Source organism: Scatophagus argus, chromosome 19 (assembly GCF_020382885.2).
Source record: "Scatophagus argus isolate fScaArg1 chromosome 19, fScaArg1.pri, whole genome shotgun sequence".
In the NCBI taxonomy this organism is placed as follows: domain Eukaryota; kingdom Metazoa; phylum Chordata; class Actinopteri; family Scatophagidae; genus Scatophagus; species Scatophagus argus.
In genome coordinates, this window is record NC_058511.1 from 17,173,688 (window position 1) to 17,194,733 (window position 21,046).

Consider the following 21,046-nt stretch of genomic DNA (forward strand, 5'->3'; position numbering starts at 1 on the left):
ATCTCCTGTGGCGAATAAACATTGGATCTTACCGATGTATGCTTGATAATGGATCATTTTAATCCTGTTGGAAAAGAAAATCCTAAACAAACTGCCAACACGTGCCTGACAATGCATGATCACAGCCCCACTTCTCCACATTAGAAGTGTGTGGAGGCTGCCAAGAGTTTTAAAAAATATGAAATTATGATTGCTCTTTGAATTCACAAAAGAGCTCATTCCACTATAAAATTGCTAGCGGCAATATAAATTAAAATGGCTTTTTTTTTCTTCTTTTGTTTGGTTGTTGTGTTGGTTTTTGTTTTTTTTTTGTTTTGTTTGTTTTTTCAAAAAAGTAACTTCAGCTGGCATGTATAAGAAGGCGTCTTTGGGGGAGCAATGAAATGCAGTGCATGAGTGACAACAGTGTGAGTAAAATGCATTGGATGCGTTTTTAATTGTTTTTGTTACTTGTGTATTCAGAGGCACACATTAAGCTGTCAATTAACAAGACTTCATATTGGAAATCACTGCTCTTCTGGCTTTGCCTCTCAAGAGGTTGGCATTATCCTGTCAAAAGGAAGATTAGTGGATAATGTGCATAAGCCTGGCCTGTTTTGTTCAACATTTTTTCCAATGTTCAATGCAAAACAGACCTATGAATGACTGAAAAACTGGTCTTTCAAACATGAGCAAAGAACTAGCACTTGGATGCACTCTTATAATCTGGTACTTGTTCGCTGCATTTTAATAGAGCCTCACCTTCACACACTGTGCGCTTTTATCGGCTGAGGGCATCCACTGTCCAAAGGCTGACCCATAGAAATGTCCTGAACAATACAGAGGACAGGTTCTCTTACCTCCACACACTTTTAGTGAGTAATATAAGTAAGTGATTTGTGTAAATCTATACTTTGTTTTACAAAAGAAAAACCTGCTCACTCTGCCTTTAAATCGTTAAGCAAACAAGGAATACAAGGGCTACAAGGACAGGTATAAGTTCAGTAAAGGCTGGTCCAGGTACCAAAACTATTCAGATTAAAGAATCTGCCCTTTGTTCCCTCAAAGCACTGGAATTTAATTCATACTTGACTAGTGATGAGTGGCATTACATTGTACAGCAAAGCCAAGGTGTAAATAATAGAAAATATGTTCAGTAGTTGAAATGTATCCTACTACTCTTCAAAGTTGGTGATTTGCAAATTTTCTACAGGAAAAATGGCCTAGTTGGAGCATAATCATAGAAATATTACAGAAACACTCCAGACAGCAGTGTGCTTCAGTGATCCACTCTCTCTTCCATGAATTCAAGTTACTACTCGTCACCTTGATCACGAAGTTGACACTACTCCATATGTTAGTAAAGGTCAGATTGCACCGTGTAGTTATCAATACTGAGATTTCAGAGCCAGAGTCGCAGACATAGATTTTGACTTGCACACTTCAGTCAAGTAAAGGATCAGGGAGTTAAGCAGACCTGACTAACATATTCAGCTAAACAACCCCTCAGCCCCTGCACCCTCTGTGCTTGTTGGGGATGGAGGGGAGGAATGGTAGGCTAACAGTGGGGATGTTTTTTTTCTTGTTTTGGTGTTGATGGCATCCCCCTCATCTCCCTCAGAACATCTACTGCCCATTTGTCCTCTTGCAGAGAGATAGATTTCTCTCACATTTCTGTCTAAAATATGAAGCTATAGGCAGTTAGCTTAGCTTAGCATAAAAACAAGTGGGAAATGAGCAACTTAGCATGGTTAAAAACCAGCAGGAGAAATCATGTCATAATTACTGAGAGTTAGAGGTGTTGGTAGACACAGACAAAGCCAGTCTTCCTGTTCCATCTCTGTTTTCACTCTTTATGTAAACTAAGCTAACAAGCTATCAATTTATTTATTTATTTTACTCTTGGCAAGAAAGAAAAAGAATCAATGTGTCTGTGTGAGTCTGTTCTATGAACCAAACAAATTGTTAAATCTAAGCTAAAATACGCAGTCCATCTAAACAGCATTTTGACATGCATTTGAGGCCGATAATCAGCCGAGAAAGGGCCTGTGTTGATTGGCGTAGTGCATTCCTGATTTCGCTCAAATTTTAGCGCAGAGCCTGTGGATTTCAGAAATTACATTTAATAGTAGTTTGATGGAGAGGATATCAGTGGTCCTCTTCACTTACTCCTCATCATCAGCAATCCCCCCTCTCATGGACATGTGTCGTTGACACTATTTATGTACTAATGCTCAGTCTTACTGAGGAATGTCTGTCGTCTGTCAGCAGGAAAATTGTTCTATGGGGAACAGTTTAGCTACAGTTTATGCTGACCTGTTTACTGTGTCTATTTAACAGTTTTATGGTGGCTATAGGATTAGAGTTTCCTGAAGCACTTATGCATACCATCAGTAGCATGTGGTCTGAATGCTGAGGGTGAGTCAAGCACAGAGTTACTTCAGAAACTGCTTAGACTGGAAAACATACAGTAGGCTTGCCCTTTATATCTTTGGCAGTTCAATCCCAAAATCCCTTAGGGAGGCGCACACCCATTTAAAGGTTGTTAAATGATGATTGATGAGACATCCTCACAATGAGCTTGCCCCCTTCTCCCACTTTAGAAACAATCTGTTATCCCCCAAACACCAAAAGCCAGGCCACTTTGTTGTATTTGGCCCCCTAATTTTCTTGTATCGAGGGAATGGGAGCCATTAGCCATTTAAGTGACAGCAGAGAGCGTCGGAAGGGCAAGTTGTCCAGAGATGGAAAGTCCTCATTCTAACTGGAGGTCAGAGGGCTGCTGGTTTGTTGTGCCTCTCAGGGGCCTCACACAGCACACTCACATGCTTGCTTTAAAGATAGCTCAGGTGAACATATGGCCAGGAGGGGAAAAGAAAGTAGCAATTGAACAAGCAGGGTGATGTTTACTTTTTAGTTCACGGAATCTATTACAACAATATTACACACTATTAGTCAGCGTGTCTCATTTTGGTCTTAGTTTTCTTAGTTGTGAGCCTTTCTAAATATAGACATAGATCTTCAGATTTGTTAGCATATTCTACATGCTCAGTATGTACAAAAAACTGCATAATCTTAGTATGTGCATGTGGCTTTGGATCACTTACTTTATTTGATTTTGATATGCAATTAGAAGTCACTTTGTAATCAGAAGAATTCCGGCTTTGGTTTTTCTGCTCCATTTGAATTTATGGACATGCACAGCCACTTCTCCCCGTCTGCTGTCCTGCAAATCATAGCCCTTTGGTTCTACATGTCTATTATAGTTGATGCAACCTTGAAATGGAAATTGCTCGGCTTAGATCTGATTGTGGAGAGATGCTAACAACATTTAGCCCATAAATGCTCTGAGCTCAGAGCATGAATTCCCTATACAAGGTGTACATGCCATGCATTTCACCAAGTTTCACAACTTGTAGAAATTACATTCCTTCTGAAACAGCAGTGCTTTATGTCAGCCTCGGGATGTTGTCTGTTTCTTTATCCTTGAACCAAGACTGTCTCTTCTTCTCATCTTTCACGAGTAAATGAACAAAAAGATGCAGCACAACATGTTCTGATGGTCATGATGTTTACACTCTTATCTGGCCAGCATGGGTTTTGGCAAACCATCCACTGTGTGCTTCCCTTGAGTCGATATTATGCTTGTACTGTAACATTGAACGGGTTGTTAAAGTGAAAGAAAGATGAGGCAGAAAGAATGTGAACCATTGATAGAGACGAGCATGGGCATATACTGAAGAACAGACCGACAAAGAAGAGATGAAATCAGCAATAGAGATAAATGGTGATGCAGGACACAGTCCAGAAGGAATTGATTGTCAGGTTTGTATTTTCATTCCTCCGCTGTTGTAATAAATTGTCCACTCTGGACTGGTATCGATGCATCTTAGCAAAGGTACAGTATGTGAAAACAAGGGGGAGATATAAAAATAACCCAAAGGAGACAATGAGAGACAGAGGGGGAATACAGAGGCAGAAAGAGAAAGAATTTCACAGGGAAAAAGAATTACCAGGAGAGAAACAAAGGCAGGTAGAAAACAGAAAAAGAGAGAAAAGAGAAACAGTCCCTGCAACCAATGGTGAATCTGTATTGACTCTGTGAAAAATTAAACCCTTTAAAGGATTTTTTTCATCAATGCAACTAAACACAGAATGCCCCGACTTATCAGACAAGAGCCCATTGAGCCCTTTGCCCTCACATTACAGATTTCCTGCAGCAAATGGGAAAACTCGATCCTTTGTTTCTGTTCTCTCTGGGCTAACAAATCTTTTTCTGATCACTGGATTCGTGTGGGGACTCCGGCATTATTGGGATATTGTATTTCTCTTTACCAGAATTGCTGCATGCACACAGCAGAACATGATAGAAAGCTGGGAAATGATTCAAGAGAGAAATATATATATATATATATATATATATATGTATAACAAATGTTCTCATTGCCATTCAAATGCTGCAACTCTATGTAATATCAGAATATCAGAAGATCAAACTGTCTAACAACGACGTTCTAGAGTCTGTTTTTCAACTGGTTTGTGGTAATCATATGAAATTCTCTAAATATGGCAGTATTTAGAGAAATATGCCATCGTTCAGCCATTGTCCATAAGCTGAACGATGGGTTCCTACATGAACATTTTTCTTCCAAACAATTGTGTACATTGTGTGAGATGTGTGACGAGAGTGTACCATAACAATAAAATTCAGCTAAAAGATGCTAAAAAGCTGATTTCCCTGTGAGTTCGTCACTATGGGTGACACCTTTCACATACAAGTCGTGTTAGTAGTAGTGATCTAATGTTCATATAAAAATATTTTACATTTAAGATGCACTTCTGTTTATTGTTAAACTGAAGCTGTCAATAGACCATGAAACAAACATTAAATACAATAAATTTGTCATGGCCTCCAGTGAAGATTCATGCTTTACTTCACATATTTACTGTTGCTGCCATTTTATGAATGGAAATATGTTCAGTTTAATAAGCCAAGTTATGAGACGTGTCAGGAATTCTGACCTGTAAAAGCAGAACATCTGAACTCTGCTTGGTGCTGGCTGGCTGGTGAAAGAGGCAACTCTGACATGCTAATGTTGAATTCAGTAGCCACCCACTCCCAACCATGAACCTCACTGCTCTCTTTGCTTCCTTCCTCTGTTCTTTCACCACCTCCACCCTTTCCTGCACCCTGTTCCCCGTTCCCTTCCTCACCTCTCACCTCCCCTCTTGCATCCCCTCATCCTCTCTCCCTCTCACATGAGACTAGTCCTTTTCCTGAAGTCCACAAATGCAGTGCCTGTCTGATTATGTCAGATTAGTGACTCATTTCGCACTCTCTCTGTCTCTGTCTATCTGTCTGTATCTTCCTGTCTTATGTTGTCTGTTTGCTTTATTAAAAGAGGCCAGACTGCATGGTAGAAATGAAGAAAATGATAAGGAAAGAGAAAAGTCAGCCCATTGTGAAGGGCTGACAAGACGGCCATTATCATTGCATGAAGGCTAATTATAACCTCTTTTTCACCGTTTGTGTTGGTGCGGCAGACAGGACCTCAAAGTTTAAGCGAAGCGCTGCCTCTTTAATGACACTTTACAGTGAGTGTTTCTCTTTTTCACAAAAGCTTCCATCACAAAAAGCCAAAAGTGTCAATTTAGCACAGTAGCTTTCAGCCCAAGGCTGTTGGCCACTACATGCTATAAATGTTGTCATTGTGGAGCTGCCTCAATGACAGTTTAAAGTAAAATTTGCAGAAAAAAAGGACATGAAATTGAAGTAAAGTCATTTGACATCACTGTAACAGTATGGTTTAGAATTTATACCAGAAAACACTGATTAAGAACAGCATGAGTTTTTAAATTAAAATTATATAAAGATTCTGATCTTGGGTGGCATGTGCATCTACTGTTAAATTCAAAATGATTCACAGTAGAGAGAAGTATAAAAACCTGGTTCCTTCTGTCTTGACTTCACGATGTCAAGCTAAACTATCCCAGAACGCGGTGACCCTGAATCTTACAACAGGGGTATCTTGACATTTAAATACAAGATGAAATCAAAGGATAAAATCAGTGCAACTTCCTACCAGTAACCCACTTTTACCTTTTTTACACTGAAAGTGCTCAGCTCCTCTCAGCTTGGAGTCATAGTGAGAGCTGCAGACTGATGATGGATTCACATTGTGCCACTAAGGCACAGTGAGAAAATTAATTGTATTGGAATGAGGCTGAATCTTATACTTCATTTGAAAATGATGAAATATAATAATTCAAATATAATTCAAATTCAAAAAAATGAAATTTCATAATTTCACAGTGTAAGACTTCACAGTAATCAGTCTGATAGTTGTTATTAATATCTACAACCATCTCAAAGATGTGAGTCAACACATGTAATGCATTTTAAGTTCTGCTTCTTGGCACAATCCAGATAAAAAGAAGGAGGAGCTGCTGCAGGCAAACAAAAAAATTACCAATCACTACTGACTCCATTGGTCCAACATCTGATTTAATGAGAACAAAACTTAAAAGACAAGGGAAGATAAATTGTTGTCCATACCCTTACGACCCATGGCAGACACAAAAGCTATATTTTTGTTGTGAATAAAACACAAGGGAGGAAAAAATATTTTAGATTAACTTCCCCATAGTGAAAAAGAAGGGTAGTAATTTTCACACAGTCCCTAACCTGCTGGTGATTTTTGATAGAGTTGTGTGTTTGTGTGTGTATTCATGTCTGTTTGTGCAGCTGCATTTGTGTGAAACAGGATGGAGGAAAATGAGACACACTGAGAGACACTGTAATAGAGTCAGTCTGTTGAGGGCACCGTAATGACTTGAGCCACTGAAAATGCAGCATTGAAATCAATGACAAATCCTCCTAAACATTTACAAATCCTCTTAATATCACAAATTAAAGCTTATGATGAATCACGAGGACTCTGTCTCTACTAATTGTGAATACAAGAGTGGCATCATACAATATCACAATTGCTTTGCCATTGATTAATTGTCCTCCAGATGCGTACTGCATATAGCACAGCACTCAACTCAAGGACAGCCACCTGGCGTCTGCAGTGTGCTGTGAAGAGAGCTGCCTGCTCATCACTGTTTGATCCTGCAAGCGCCAGCAAACCGGTGTTTTATCAGGACGGCTAATTATAGGCAGAGAAGGATGTGGAAACGGCATCCTGCCTCCAGAGGAACGCAGCGTGCCCACACATTCATTTGTACACACACATGCTGAGAGACATCCAAGGGTTGGCACGTGTATTCGTGTGATCGGCAAGTGCATATGCATACACACACAGCTACATTCAAATTTCCCCTGAGGTTCACCACCATCCATCTATCACAGAGACAGGACAGCAAAATGACATGGCTAACTATGTTGCTGTGGTTGGTTAGTGACAGAAACATTTCTTTGGCCCCAATCCGGGGCCCTTGAACTCTGCGGTATTTGTTTTTATCCTCCCATAACCCTGGGTTTCTCTATTGTAAGGAGATTTGTTGAGGTTTAGTTTTGTTTAGGGACTTAAACATCTCAGTGGGCTTCGGCAGAATTTGCTCTTGCATGCAGAGGTTACTAGAGTTCATGCACTGTGTTATTTGTTGAAAAAGTCTGATTGTTAGCCTTGACGCTAACGGAAATGATGATGATTGTTTTGGTATTACTCATTGTGATAAAGTTCTACATAAATTAGAAAGCTTATGCTGGAGTTAATGGGCAAATAAAAGAATGCATTTCTAATCATAACTAATTTATAGCAGCCTAATTACATACTCATTATTTATTTTGCTTTTTATCTAAAATGACAGTTTGTTTAAGGAAATTAAAATGAATTTGATAAAAATAAATAAATAAATAAACTGGGCTGATTCAAGCAAATCAGCAGAGCTTTTCAGTTTCTCTTACTGGAGTCCAGCAAATAAATCTTATAATTGCAGCTGAATTATCAGCTCTAAACAGGGTGCTGCATCAGTTCATCTAAACTGAAAACTGTCGGCCTTCATGCCGTCATCCCACTTCTGGTGTCAGATTCTTCTTTTATTTGTCAGTTTGTCAAGGTTCATAAGTAATAAGGTCTGCATGGAACTGAAATGAAAATAGTCTTTTGATTTTTTGTGTATATATATGTGTGTGTGTGTGTCATGTTATGCTTTCTGTTCAGACATACTCCTCCCAATTGTCAGAAGTCTCAAGGACATCAGCAGACGACTCTCTACCCTTCGAAGCCGACTTCAGGGCCTGAGTCATAAACCTGCTACTTTAACAGTAAAGCTCCTTTCACCTGCTTTGAGCGCATTTTCCCATGTTTCCTCCACTCCAAATTTCCAGCATGTTGCAGAACTCCTCCTTTAAGCACAGTCACGTCATATAAATTATTATAAGTAATTTTCATGGTCATGACAGAACAGCGACGGGAATTTGGCTCCTCTTTGCAGCAGAGGCCCCTCCACAGGGCCCCCGTAGTGAGCAGAAGATGGAAACATTGATGTATGCCATTCATCTTCGTGTCAGAGAGGTACGTTTCTGTCTCCTCTGTGTGCTTATGTGCATATGTGTGTGTTGGGTTCTGCGAATGCATGTGTATGCATGTGTGATGTATTTTATTGATAGATGTTCTGACAGCACAGCCGTCTTCGAACCTGTCGGAGGAAGAAGAAGAAGAAGAAGAAGAAGCAGCCTGCTCTGATTTGGGAAGAGCTCAGAAGCTGCAGATGTCACAAGCCAGAACAGTGAGTGGTTTGTGAACCTCTTTCTCTCTGTCTCCTTGTCTTTTTCTCTTCTTCATTTTATACTTGAGCATACAGACATCGTGGAAGAGAGATCAACTTGGGGAAAATTTGGGTTTGCCTACCCAAACAAATATCCACCATCCCTACTGAATAAATGAGCTGTAGCTGGAAGATAGTGCTTCAGTGCATATGAGAGAGCCTTGAGGTATCAAACTGTGAACCTTGAAAAAATTATATTACTTCATACAGTAAGCGACACAATAAAGCAAAGTGGTAAACTTGGCATTTGTTGGACACTGTTATTTGAATTTGTATCCTAACTGGAAGTATATGAAGATAATTGATGGTTAACTAAAATTTTCTTTTACATTTCTACCCCAAAAACAAAAATGCATTTTTTTTTCTCTTACTTTTAATGCTACGAATATTTTGGTGTAAGTTGTACTGTTTTGGAGATACTGGCTGTAGAGATGTCCGCGTTCCCTTCAATATAATGGAATTAAATGGAACTTTGCTTGTGGTTCTCAGGACACCAAAAAGTACATTTTAAAAGCTCAACAGCAAAGTCTCTTTCCAGAAATCATAACCCGGTTACTCAAGATAATCCACAAAACTTGTTTAGAGGAGCTTCATGTAGGAACTGTTTTCTTTCCAAATCACAATGCAGAAGGAAATATGCATTCACTACTATGCATATATATATACAAGGCTAGCTAACTAAGTTAGCTAATGTACAAGCACAAGCTTCTTGTCCATAGGTAGATGTGTTTCCTTCTGCACAGTGATACAGTGCAGTTGGGTAGAAGGTTACAGCTAATATTTCCAAATCTGGAAGCCTCAAACTAGAACAACCTTGATGGATAAATAGCAAAACAGGTTAGGTAAAATATGTATTTTTGATTTTTGGGGTGACCTGTGACTTTAAGCTACTTCTGTAGTGATCTTCGCCCATCTAAATGGGCTCACAATGCTGTCCTGGTCCTACCTTTATCATCAACCATAAGGAAAAGCATAAATGAAAAGGTTTGAACACTTTGACTTTAGTCTCTTGTATTATAATACGGTTCTACTTTTAAAATATACCAGAAAAAAATCCATTGATTCTATCCATCCCTGTGCACCACTCTCATTAAAAAAATAACTCAAGATTGTCCTGGTTTTGACAAATATGGCACAAAGATAAAAAAGATTTTGAAAGCTATCAGTTTGATCAGCCTAGTGAAATTCAAATTCTGGTGGACATCACCATCACTTCCAGCTCAGTTTCGGTTTTATCCTCTTATTTCATGAATTCCAGCACAACAAGCTTAATCCTTCTGCCAGCAACGCTCAAAATAAACAAATCAGAAGGTCGACCTTGTGAATTGATCTGAGAATACAGATCTGTACACAAACAAACCAGCTGTTCCAAATGCAACTTACTTGTTGTACATTTAATGCATTGTTTTATTGTTGTTGACCTCCTACCTGCCTGTCTACCTGTGTACCTGCCTACTATGCCTGTGCACTCATTGCTCATAGCACACACACAGCAGTGAGCAGTATCATAAAGGTAAGGCTGAATAACAGTTTTCGACCAAAAGACTGAAAGGTACATTCGTGACAGCTATTTTGCTTGTGTTTATATCACTGCGGGATTTAACACAGTTGTTTATTATGTATTTATCAAAGAACCAGTGGGGTGGGGCTGCAATTTTTTTGGTTGGTTACCTTCAATATCTAGATTACACACATTGGTCTTTCCAGCGTTTCCAATCCCCAGCTTCATGCTTTGTATTCTAAAGCTGCAAGTGGCTCACTCCATTTGATTAAAATAGCCAGTTTTTGATGTGATTTGCCTTCCGTACATCCTGCACATGACATGTATACAATCACTTGGGCACCCTTGCATACTGGGTAGCCAAATCAATCAAATTGATTTTGATGTTTAATTACTTTGTTTTAGTAACAGTAATGGCAGTAACTGAGTGTACAGGAGGACTGCCATCTAAAACAGGACTACAAGGGCAATTTAAGTTTAAACTCATGCTCATAGTTTCCAAAAATGTTTTTTTTTAATGGTGTCTGCACTGTTCAGCCTATATTTAATAAAACTGTAAATAACTTCAGGCAATGTGTCCCTTAAAGTATTATAGATTTCACATATATCAATACATTTCTGCCAGGAACATACTGAATGTCTCAAAAACTCATTCAGCACTGACAGCACACATGAAACGAATTTGAGTTTGACCTCAAAGAGGCATTTTTTGTCAAGGAAATATTTCAGGTACATGAAAGAATTTACATTGAACTTGTGCTGCAACAGCTGTAAGTGGTCACAAAAATTTTGTTTGATGTTTGGAGTCTGAATGCAAACATGAGAAAATGAATTTCTGTGATAGGCAGTTTCCTTGGGAGGTGGGGTAGATAAGAGCAGATAAACATGCTGGAGAGTCAGAGGCAGTGATTACAATATACGGGAAGCGTGCATTGTGTTTTCTGCTTAAAACTTTGTGTTGATGAATGCAAACACACATACCTGATCTTATATGTGGAGAGGTGTGTTTCATCTCTATGAAATAAGTTCCAGATAACACACACACATGCATCATTGTAGGTTGTTTGTTGTTTGTGTCCTATTAACAATTCTAATGCATCTGCTGCAGCTACCAAACCATAAAAGGCATATAACCTGCGATACTCTTGTGTCCTTTTCTAGCTTTCCATTCTGCCATGCTTACACCGCTTGGGAAATCCACCCAAAAGCAGAGTAAGCAATAAAAGAATTTTATCACACTTCTGGTGCTCAAATATTCCATGAAATAGTATTTAATATTCTCTCCAGCATTCTCGCTGAAGAGATGCCACCTCATTTCCTTTGTGCTGCTGTAATGCAGAAAGTCAGGCCCGTCTGTGCTTACCTTTAAGGCTCATGCTGCTTGTCATATTCAACTGTGACAAAAGGTTTTCAAATCTCTTTTATGTCACGTATCCAGACATCATCACATATAATTCACGTATCCAGGAACATAAGCTGTTCCTGAACATAAGCTGTTCCTGGATGCTATAAATTTTGGCTAACTCTGTCCTGATCATTGATGTGTTTGAGGTTCACACTCCAGGTACTCCAGTTGAACTTACTACCAAGATGGACCTGATCCTCAAAGCTTTTTCTCTTGTAACATTAAAAGTGAAAACATGAACTTCAGTCAGTATATTAAGTGTGACATTATACGTTTTTTAGCTAGGCAGCCAAACACTGTTATATTAGATTAAATAATATTCTGGTCTTGTGCTTTTCCTTACCATGGTTACATGACACTAGCTATACATTTCAGTACAATGCAATGCAATTTTCATTCTTAGTGGATCATCAAGTAGCATGAGGATCCTAAAAATAAAGGACATATTTCCGTTTTCTGAATAACCAGACGGCAAAATCAAGCTTAGCAAGGTAGCTGCAGCTACAAAAAAAAACTACGGTATCAAAAGTTGCCATTTCAGTTAGCAGGTTGCCATCAAAAAATGAGGAAAGTTGTTTTTGTTTGCCTCTGTCTGAAATCAAGCATTATTAAAACTTGGCATTGGCAAAACTTAAAAAAGTTGGCATTCTTACCACTGCAAATTGCATAGTATGTCATGAGTCCCCATAGGCCTTAATCTTAATCTATAAACAGTCTATAAATAGCTACTGCATAGTGGTCCTACGGAGTTAAGCTTACTAATGTATGATTTGGATTGTTTGGTTCTTGCCAACAGAAGTTTTGAGTCTCTCTATATATATCGAGTCTCTAGTAATGCTTGTGTCTGATCAGTGTGACACTAACTGGACAAGAGAAGTTCAACTAACAAGTCTAACTCATAACTGCATGTCAAACAACATTATCCTTCTCTAATTCAGCCATTCAGTGTGGCTGACCTTGAGTTGGAGAGAACACAATAGCTACTGGGCAAGTCAGTGCTCAGACATTTGTGCAAGTGTCACACTGTATGAGGAGTGAACGCATGTTGAAGAAAAGTCAGTGTTTCATTCCAGTCTGACTCATGTGACTTTCATTAGTGAAGGGAATGGAAAATCAAAGCAGGGCGGTTATTTTTCATTTTTCTCCCCAGGAAGACAGGGCTATGTCTTCTTTATGACCACTGAGTCTATTCATTACCTGGCTGTAACCATGTGAACTGTACATTTTATTTCAACTCCTTTTGTTGATTCACCACCTGTCAAAGCCCTCTCATGTCTGTTCCTGTATTTTGTAGAGCTGTTAACAACACCCCTACAATCTTAGTGAAAAGCATGTGCGAGGCCATATCGACCTATAACTATTTAGAGGCAATGGGCCAGTGAGAGGGATGATTCACATCAACAGCAGAGCTCATATCACCCAGGGTGTAAAAGGGACATGGCTGGAAGAGAACGTTCTGTAATATATATATAATATCATTAAAAGCTGGGAGAATGCTCTGTTTAGCATGAGGCAGAGACAGCACTCCCATTGTACTAAAATACACATTTATGCACAAAACACAGACACGTATAGTGCACATGGCTCGATTGCTCCTGCACACGCTTTTTTCACAATTTGCAGAGCTTACACAGGACACCTGAATAAACTTTATTCAAGGTTTAGGAATAATAGCTCTGTGCAAGCCTAATACCGGCATACACACCTCCATCATTTGAAAGCCATTATTTCCGAAGTGATTTAATAAATATGCACTTATCCGGTCTGGGCAGTAGGTTTATTGAAACTCCAATGCCTTTTTCCAAAAGCCAGCGAAGATGAACACATGCACAAACCAGGTTCTACTTTGCACTGCATTTTACACCTTATTTGGTGCAGTTGAATCAAATCCATGACTGTTTATCCCCTTAGTTTTGACTTTCCGACAGGAGTGGAGAAGGCTCCAATCAAATCAGGTCTGCATGAAACAACATCTCGGCAGCCAGCCTGACACTGGTGATTTCACGCCACTTTCAAGTGAATCCTGGAGAGGGCAATTTAAGGTGAGAATCCAATCAGAAGAATGCACTGTCTCTGCAAAACCCATAATAAAGTTGATTTACTGATTCTCTTTGGCTACTTTAATTTTCATACAGCTGTCCAAATTCCTCCCAGACCATCTCTTTGTTGTTCTGAGTCACACTGAAATTAAAAGTAATCAACTATTTGTACATCCTTGCTTTCCCTTATATTACTCTGTGGGACGAACTCTGTTTTTTAGTGGTTACAGATGGTGTGTGAACAGGCATAATACAAAAATCCATCAATTAAATGCAATAACAGATCTCGAGACTTGCAGCTTCTGAAACTTCAGTGACTTGCAACATCATATGATAGCAGTAACCTTTTCCATAAGGCACAACAGATGCATCTCTGTGCTTGTTATTTTACCCTTTTAAGAAATCCATAATTTTTGACAGCTCAAGATTAATAATGTTTTGTCCAATAAACAGCTGACCCGAGCATTCGTGTGACTGATTACAAATAGGCTGCTTAAATGCCGTTGTCAGTTGCTAATGGGAAAAAAGACTGAGCCAGTGAAAAACTGCAACATAACTTATGCTTCAGACCAATCTAAACAAGCTCAGTGAGAAGGGGTGAAGCTGTAAATCTTGAAAGAGCTCAAATTTAAAATCCACACAAATGGAGAATGATGCTAAGAGAAGGTAAGTATGAGAAGATCCGGTAATATGCTGGAGAAGAGGAAGCCTGTTTTGGCTCTTAATTAAGAAAAACCTGTTTAAAAATGTAGCTGATTTCCTTATGCACCTAAAGCAAACATTTGTGCGAAGTCACAAAATGAGGCTGGCTTGCATTTTTAATGGGGGGACTCCAGTTTTATCTAATGACATCACAGGTTGAGGAGTAAGTTCTGCGGTCTGGGGCCTCCAGGAAATTCACCCTGTTGAAGTTACTTTGCAGTTCTCAGAGTGAAAGCAGGTAACTAAACAGTGATAACTGATTATAGAGCAAATAAAACAAGCACACAACAACTACACAAATAATCCACCACCCACATAAAGACAGAGCTGCCTTATTTCTGCGTTAGATGGAGCTTTACTGACACCTAGTGGTAATATAAAGTAAAATCAGGTTTGGGTACAGCCAGTTCTGCTTTGACTGCGGCAAGAGTGGGAGAAATATTCAGATTCAGATTTACTTTTATATAGTAGTATAGTTTTATATAAGTGTAAAAATACCCCCCTTTCAAGTTAATGTCCTGCAATCAAAGTCTTACTGAAGTAAATGTACAGTTACGAGACTCTCCATGAGCAAATACTCAATATTACATGACCAAGAACAAAAACTAAACTGAGTTCAGTCGTCATTACACCTGGGCTTTTCCTACTGAGACTTATCAACATGAACAATGTGTGAAAAGCCTCTGATCCAAACTTGTAGGTTTTGTGAATTTCTGTTCAGTTTGTAGGAAAAGCAGAGTTTTATTGCAAGAATGCGAACATCATAATGGCAATAAAATAACCATAACCACAGAGACTATTTATAAATATCATAGAAATGTGAAACAGTAACCATTATTCATATAATTTCAGTTGCTACACTTGACATTACCTTTGTAGTACTAATGTTACTTTTTCGAAACGAAACAGCCATTATTCAGTAAAAACATGTACTAAGATTTAAAAGTAATATTATAATAAAGGCTCGTATTAATGCCGTAAACAGTATTAGCAATGCGCCTTCTTAATACGAATAGCTTAAATTTTTATTAGTATACATTTACGCTGACATTATATTTGGTTTCTGCGCGTGAGCTGTCCTCATTAATGTATTACGTTTAAATGCAACAAGAATCAACTCCGTATGGACGTTACGCACGGTGGGGATGCACGGCACTTCCGGGTGGAGAAGACGCCGCGTTGTGCTGGGCGCAGCATCCAGAGATACAAAGAAGAGGGCAGCAATGGCCGAGATATCTCTGTATCTCACTAGCGTTAATGTGTCTATAGGGCAGACCACGGATGTGGAGCAGGTCGGTAAACAGTTTTCTCTTTTAAAGCCACCACATTCTGTCGTTAACGTTATGTTTACCGGATGTGGCTAATGATGCCGCCCAGTGCCTGTAGCTTGTTGTCACTTGTCAGGGGTGTCATGTCGGTGCGGTTGGTCATCATGCTGCACCTTATAAAAAAGAAGCATATATTTTTCACTCAGTTCCTATGCCACCTTGTGCTTGCTCTGTCCAGTTGTCTCCTGTATAATATAATAACACCCGCTGCCTTTGTGTTTGCTGTGTGGTGTCTGCCCAGACTCGGAGTCCTAACCACGCTAAAGACTTTGAGAGTGTTGAACTGGGGGAGCAGGACAGGAGAGAGGAGCAGCAGCAGAGAGAGAAGGCTCCTCGCCGTATCATCCATTTTTCCAGTGGGGAGACCATGGAGGAGTACAGCACCGACGAGGAGGAGGCAGAGGACAAGGAGCCGGAGAGGAAAGACCTGCTGTCCTCCCCGGCTGATGCGGTGAGGGTGAGGAATGGTGATGGGACGGGGAATTTGTGTGTTTGGATGCGAGGAGGATGAGGGAAATGATGGAGGAAGGGCGGTGTGTGTGAGAAGGACAGGGAGTTTGTTCAAATAAGGAAAATAGGGGACATAAATGTTGTCCTTTTCCAAGTGTCCTGTTTACTGTACATTTTTGCGTTGCAGTCAAAGTTGACCTGGGGTCCATACTTCTGGTTTCACATGTGGAGAGCCGCCACGTCCACCATCTCAGGTTTGTTCATTGACATCACCGTTCACAAGCTCAGGGACCCTGGGCCTGTATCATGAGGCACGACTGTCTTTAACTTTGACTCTTCGAGTTTGACTTAAAGATAGTCTTGCTTTCTGGTGTCTTAATGTAGGCATCTTAGTCTTACGGAGTTTACGGTACAGTGACAAGGAATAAAAGTAATACTTTTCAGAAATCAGTAGCATCATTTCAGCTACAATACTGAATGTATTTGACACAGAAGAATCTTTCCCAGCCTGGGCATCCAGAGAACGTCGGGCTTACTGGACCACAAGGCGGACGTTTAGCTGCGCATACAGACGCTAAGATTTTGAATATCAACAGGTCATAGTTGCAGTTTGAATATTTCATTTGGCCCCACATATACATTTCTAATTAAAAGTGACCGCACCAGCCTATACAAGAATTCCCATATTTTTTAATAGTCTTTGCTTTGTGTTTAATATTTTGATTGAATTCCTTATGCCTCTGCGGGTCCTCGGTATGTTTTTTTTATACACCCCCCCCCAACATGTATCCTTACTGTTTTATTGTGGCTCATGAGAAGTACTGCACTCATGGTTCTGATCATGTTGAATGTGATTGACATGTAATTAGGACCTCAGTCCACATTTGACTGAGCCAGTGGATAAGCAGCTATGTGAAACAGCATTCACTATTACTGGGGTCAGAAAGCACCAGACACAGCTGAATTCATTTGTGTTCCAGGCCTTTAGTTTATGAACATTTCTTAGGTTAAAATCAGTGCGAAAACTTGGCACAAAAACTGGCACATGAGAATGTTTTGCCCAATTTTCTTAAGTTACATGTCATGTTAATGAACCTGTTGACGTGTCTATATTTTTGGACAGCTCTTTGTGAATTTAGATGATATCTAAGTAGTTGATGCTGCTGACCTGAGTACTGAGATTGGAACCAGAATACATGATTTGGTACAAAGATTAAATTGAACTTTTGTTTTTAAGTTACAGAAATACTGTCTAGTCAAGATGCAGCCTTGAGTTGTCATCACTGATTAGTCCAAACAGGGTGCTGCGTCATGAGTTGGCTTGTGCTTTATTATCTGCAGTTTCAGTTGCTTCTCATTCTTTTCCAGCCTGTGACTACCTGGGGGAGAGGATGGCTTCTTTCTTTGGGATAACATCAGCCAAGTATCAGTATGCCATTGATGAATACTACAGGATGAAGAAAGAGGTATGTTGCAGTGACATGTTTTGCAGTTCTTGTTGCATGTTATTGTGGTTTTTGAATTTGGTTTACCAGCTGATGCAATTCCATGTGGCGTCAGAGGGAGGAAGAGAAAGAGGAAAACCGCCTGTCAGAAGAAGCAGAACGATCCTTTGACCAGCTACAGTCTCCGAGAGATGATGAAGACGAAGCGATCACCATGACAGGCCAGCCAGAGGTGGCCGCCGCTCACCCTGACGTGACCTATCAGATCGAGAACGAAAGTCAGGCACCTGCGAGCGCCATCACAGTCCCTTCCATCATCACCGCAACCTAACCTAATCCACAGAAATGGATGTTTTGCACTTGTCTGTCTGTTTGTTAAAGAGGGAACTCTGTCTGTTTCACTGAGCACCATTTGGTTTGTGTACGACACAGCTTTAGGTGGGCAGTGCTGCTGTATTGTGGTTGATTGACGAGGACAGTTACGGTGGAATGACTCCTCTGACGACTCAGTGTCTCTCTGCAACAGCGTAGCAAATGATAAAGTAACTGCTGCGTAACGGAGCAACATGTTTGGATCTTTGGATATCCGGAAATTCAGAAGTGTCTTATGAAAAACACACAATATGAGCCAGAAATGTTACAGTATGTGTCAGTTTCTCTGCTAATGCATAGTTTGCAGAACCTTGTTGGCTTGATAGTTATTACATCACGCAGCAGCTTGCATTATCAGTCGCTACAGCAACCTTCAAAATTTGAACGTTTGCCGTGGAGTGAAGGTTAAATGTTGGTCCCCTGTGCCTCAGACGGACCGGACACTGTGCCTAAATCACCAAATACACGCCAAGTCAGTGACAGATCTGAAAGATGCATATGTTTGAAAATGTCTGAAAGCGTTTGAAGACACAAAATAGCCTTTGATTGGGAGAGTACACTCCAGCCTTTTCAAATATTTAATGCAGCTTTTACATCCAGATCTGGTCAAACTGGTACATTCTTGATACACCTTGCTGCACTAAAGAGCTGTCCATTTTAACACTCCCTCGTGTTTATTTGATCTCTGTGTGGTTTTTTTTTGTATTAATGCTTACTAAGCTGGCATTGCACTGGATGTCTGTGCAGCACTGAGCAGATTTAGCCTTGGATATCAAGTCATCTCTGGACCACGATACTGACTGACGTTTTGTTAAAACAACAATGAAAACGGGTGTAGGTCTTCTATGTTGCTCTTATTATCTGCCTTATCTGCTATGGCCATAAGCGTAGTAGATGTGGTGTGTATGCCTTTGATAATGGCAGGGAGCATTGTTACACTAAGTCTGTATAAAGACTTAACCTGACATTTTTAACTGTTTTTAGTACAATTTTTGATATTTGTGTATTTATTTTAGTGAACTGACAGATCACTTAATTTAAGCATTTTTCTATTGATTTAGTAACACTGTAATGAACTGTTAATAAAATCATAATTATTGTTGTACTTTTCTTGTTGTTGTAGTACTTTTATTATGATTATGGTCAGTTTTAATGGGTGAACAGGTGCAAATGGAAAATTATTTTCCCAAGTCAGTGTTTACAGTCGCGCTGTTTGGTCTGCTTGTTGAAAGACTCTGGTGCTACAGTGTGAGTAATGTGAGGGATCGTCTTTGTCGCTGGTTACAAAGAGCCTTGTGTTGTTCTGTGCGCAGGCTTCTCTGAGGTCAGAGACGTTGTCCACCCGCTGCACAATGTGTCCATTCTCAGGTCAGAGTGGGTTTCTGTGGTCCAGAATGACCCCCACAGCAGTCACGCCCTCACCGCTATTGACATACACAGCAGCTTAAAAATGCCACATTCAGAATGAAAACATGGAGCACATATAAAGGAAAGTCTGGTACATCTGATAGTGGAATGCAGAATTCAGAATCACTCAGAAAATGACTCAGTCATAAACTACATTCACTGCTTTTTTTTTGTTATAGCAATGTTTTTTTTTTCTTAGTGCAACATGTCTCCCTACAGTCCCTGCATTTGTATTGTCAAGTCAGTTATCATATTGGTTGCGAAATTCTCCAATGAATTTAAACTATATTTTAGCTGTGAACCATTATCCAGGCACCCAGCAGAGACTCCAGTAAGTTATTGCTCCTATCTTTGGACAGAGCCAGGCTAGCAAATGTGTTTGTCTCATAGTCTCTTATTTTGTCTCACATTAAAAACAGTGTGTGGACTGAATCCCTCTCAGTCATCACTTACCACCCACTAAGCATGTCAAAGTGTCTACATCTGCACACATCCTGTGATAATCCAGACATAATGTGGATGTTTTCACAGTGTTTTACCTATTTGTTGTTCATTTGCTGTTTTGTATTTGTTCCCGATGTTGTGCCAAAATTCGAAAGGTTTGATTCAAAGTCTCCGCTGTCTGGAAGTAGAATTAGACACACAGCTTCTTTCAAACTATGCAGACTCACAAACAAGATGTGAAGGCAAAGCTTGCTGCTGGACGATGCCCCGTTGTAGGCGGATGCTCACGTGTTTGACCATGTCATCATGGCGACGGCGTGATGAGACAACTCGTCTCTGACATAGTGGAGTCAGTCAGTGCCACAGCCGGCCCAAACAAGGCAGCCTCACACAGCATCCAGACTGACAGACAACGAGCACCCACTGACAGCTTACACACCGCAGTGCACAGAGTCAAGAAACACTGCCGTTAATTCATCACGCTACTATACATAATTCATAAACACAAAAAGGAGGGCAGTTTTCTTTTATTATGTTCCCAATCTGAGCTATCACAGATTTAGTTTTTTTGTTTGTTTGTTTGTTTGTTTTTGCTGGAGTTGCAGTTCAGTTGAGATGTGAGCCTCAAGGCAAGACCAACTTGGCAAAATGTCATTGAAATAGACGGGTTCTCCAAAAACAGCTCCTGGCTGTTTTTATTTTTATTATTTATTTATAAGCTTTTGAGTCAATTATGTACATATTTAATGCCACAGTAAGTTGACTTTTTTTTTTTTTTTTTTGGTTTCTGAATGGAAAAATTTGCAGATTCTTCAAGAGTTGTTCCTCAAATCGATATATTTGAAATGTCACTTAACTTATGTGTATCATAAAGAAGTCATTCACACAGAAAAATACAATCCAAAAAAATACAGATCTGATGGTGAAAAGTAAGAAAAGTAAGAGTTGAAATGCACACGCCAATCTGTAGCCTGACAGCAAAGTCCAGCTCCACGAAGGGGCATTATGTTGGAAAGACACAAGGTGTGTCAAAGTGTAAGTTCATTTCTCAATCCATACACAAGCCATGGCCATAGTGTACTATGACTGTTCAAAAATATATATTTGGGTGTGTGTGTGTGTAATACTACTGAATACTACTATGTGTTAATGCATTGTTTTTTTCTTTTCCCCTCTCATTCTCTCTCTGAATTAAGTCT

General features: G+C 39.7%; 1 protein-coding gene across 2 annotated transcripts; it reads left to right on the forward strand.

Moving 5' to 3' along the window:
- The first annotated feature begins 15,522 nt into the window (after window positions 1-15,522).
- On the forward strand, window positions 15,523-19,101 carry zgc:153383 (uncharacterized protein LOC751751 homolog). Of its 2 annotated transcripts, none has more exons than XM_046374020.1 (5): window positions 15,523-15,693; window positions 15,971-16,186; window positions 16,367-16,433; window positions 17,548-17,645; window positions 17,740-19,101. In XM_046374020.1, exons 1-5 carry the CDS (start codon window positions 15,547-15,549, stop codon window positions 17,953-17,955), a joined length of 744 nt encoding a protein of 247 aa, XP_046229976.1. In that variant the 5' UTR covers window positions 15,523-15,546; the 3' UTR covers window positions 17,956-19,101. The 2 variants fall into 2 exon arrangements, with proteins under 2 accessions (XP_046229976.1, XP_046229977.1); XM_046374021.1 differs by having other exon boundaries at window positions 15,971-16,180.
- Window positions 19,102-21,046: the final 1,945 nt, after the last annotated feature.

Bases quoted from the DNA above. Each gene is read 5' to 3' on its own strand.
- zgc:153383 (XM_046374020.1), top strand. From the start codon at position 15,547: ATGCACGGCACTTCCGGGTGGAGAAGACGCCGCGTTGTGCTGGGCGCA. The intron at 15,694-15,970 runs GTCGGTAAACAG...GTGTCTGCCCAG, and splicing joins AGACCACGGATGTGGAGCAG to ACTCGGAGTCCTAACCACGC. The intron at 16,187-16,366 runs GTGAGGAATGGT...TTTGCGTTGCAG, and splicing joins CCCCGGCTGATGCGGTGAGG to TCAAAGTTGACCTGGGGTCC.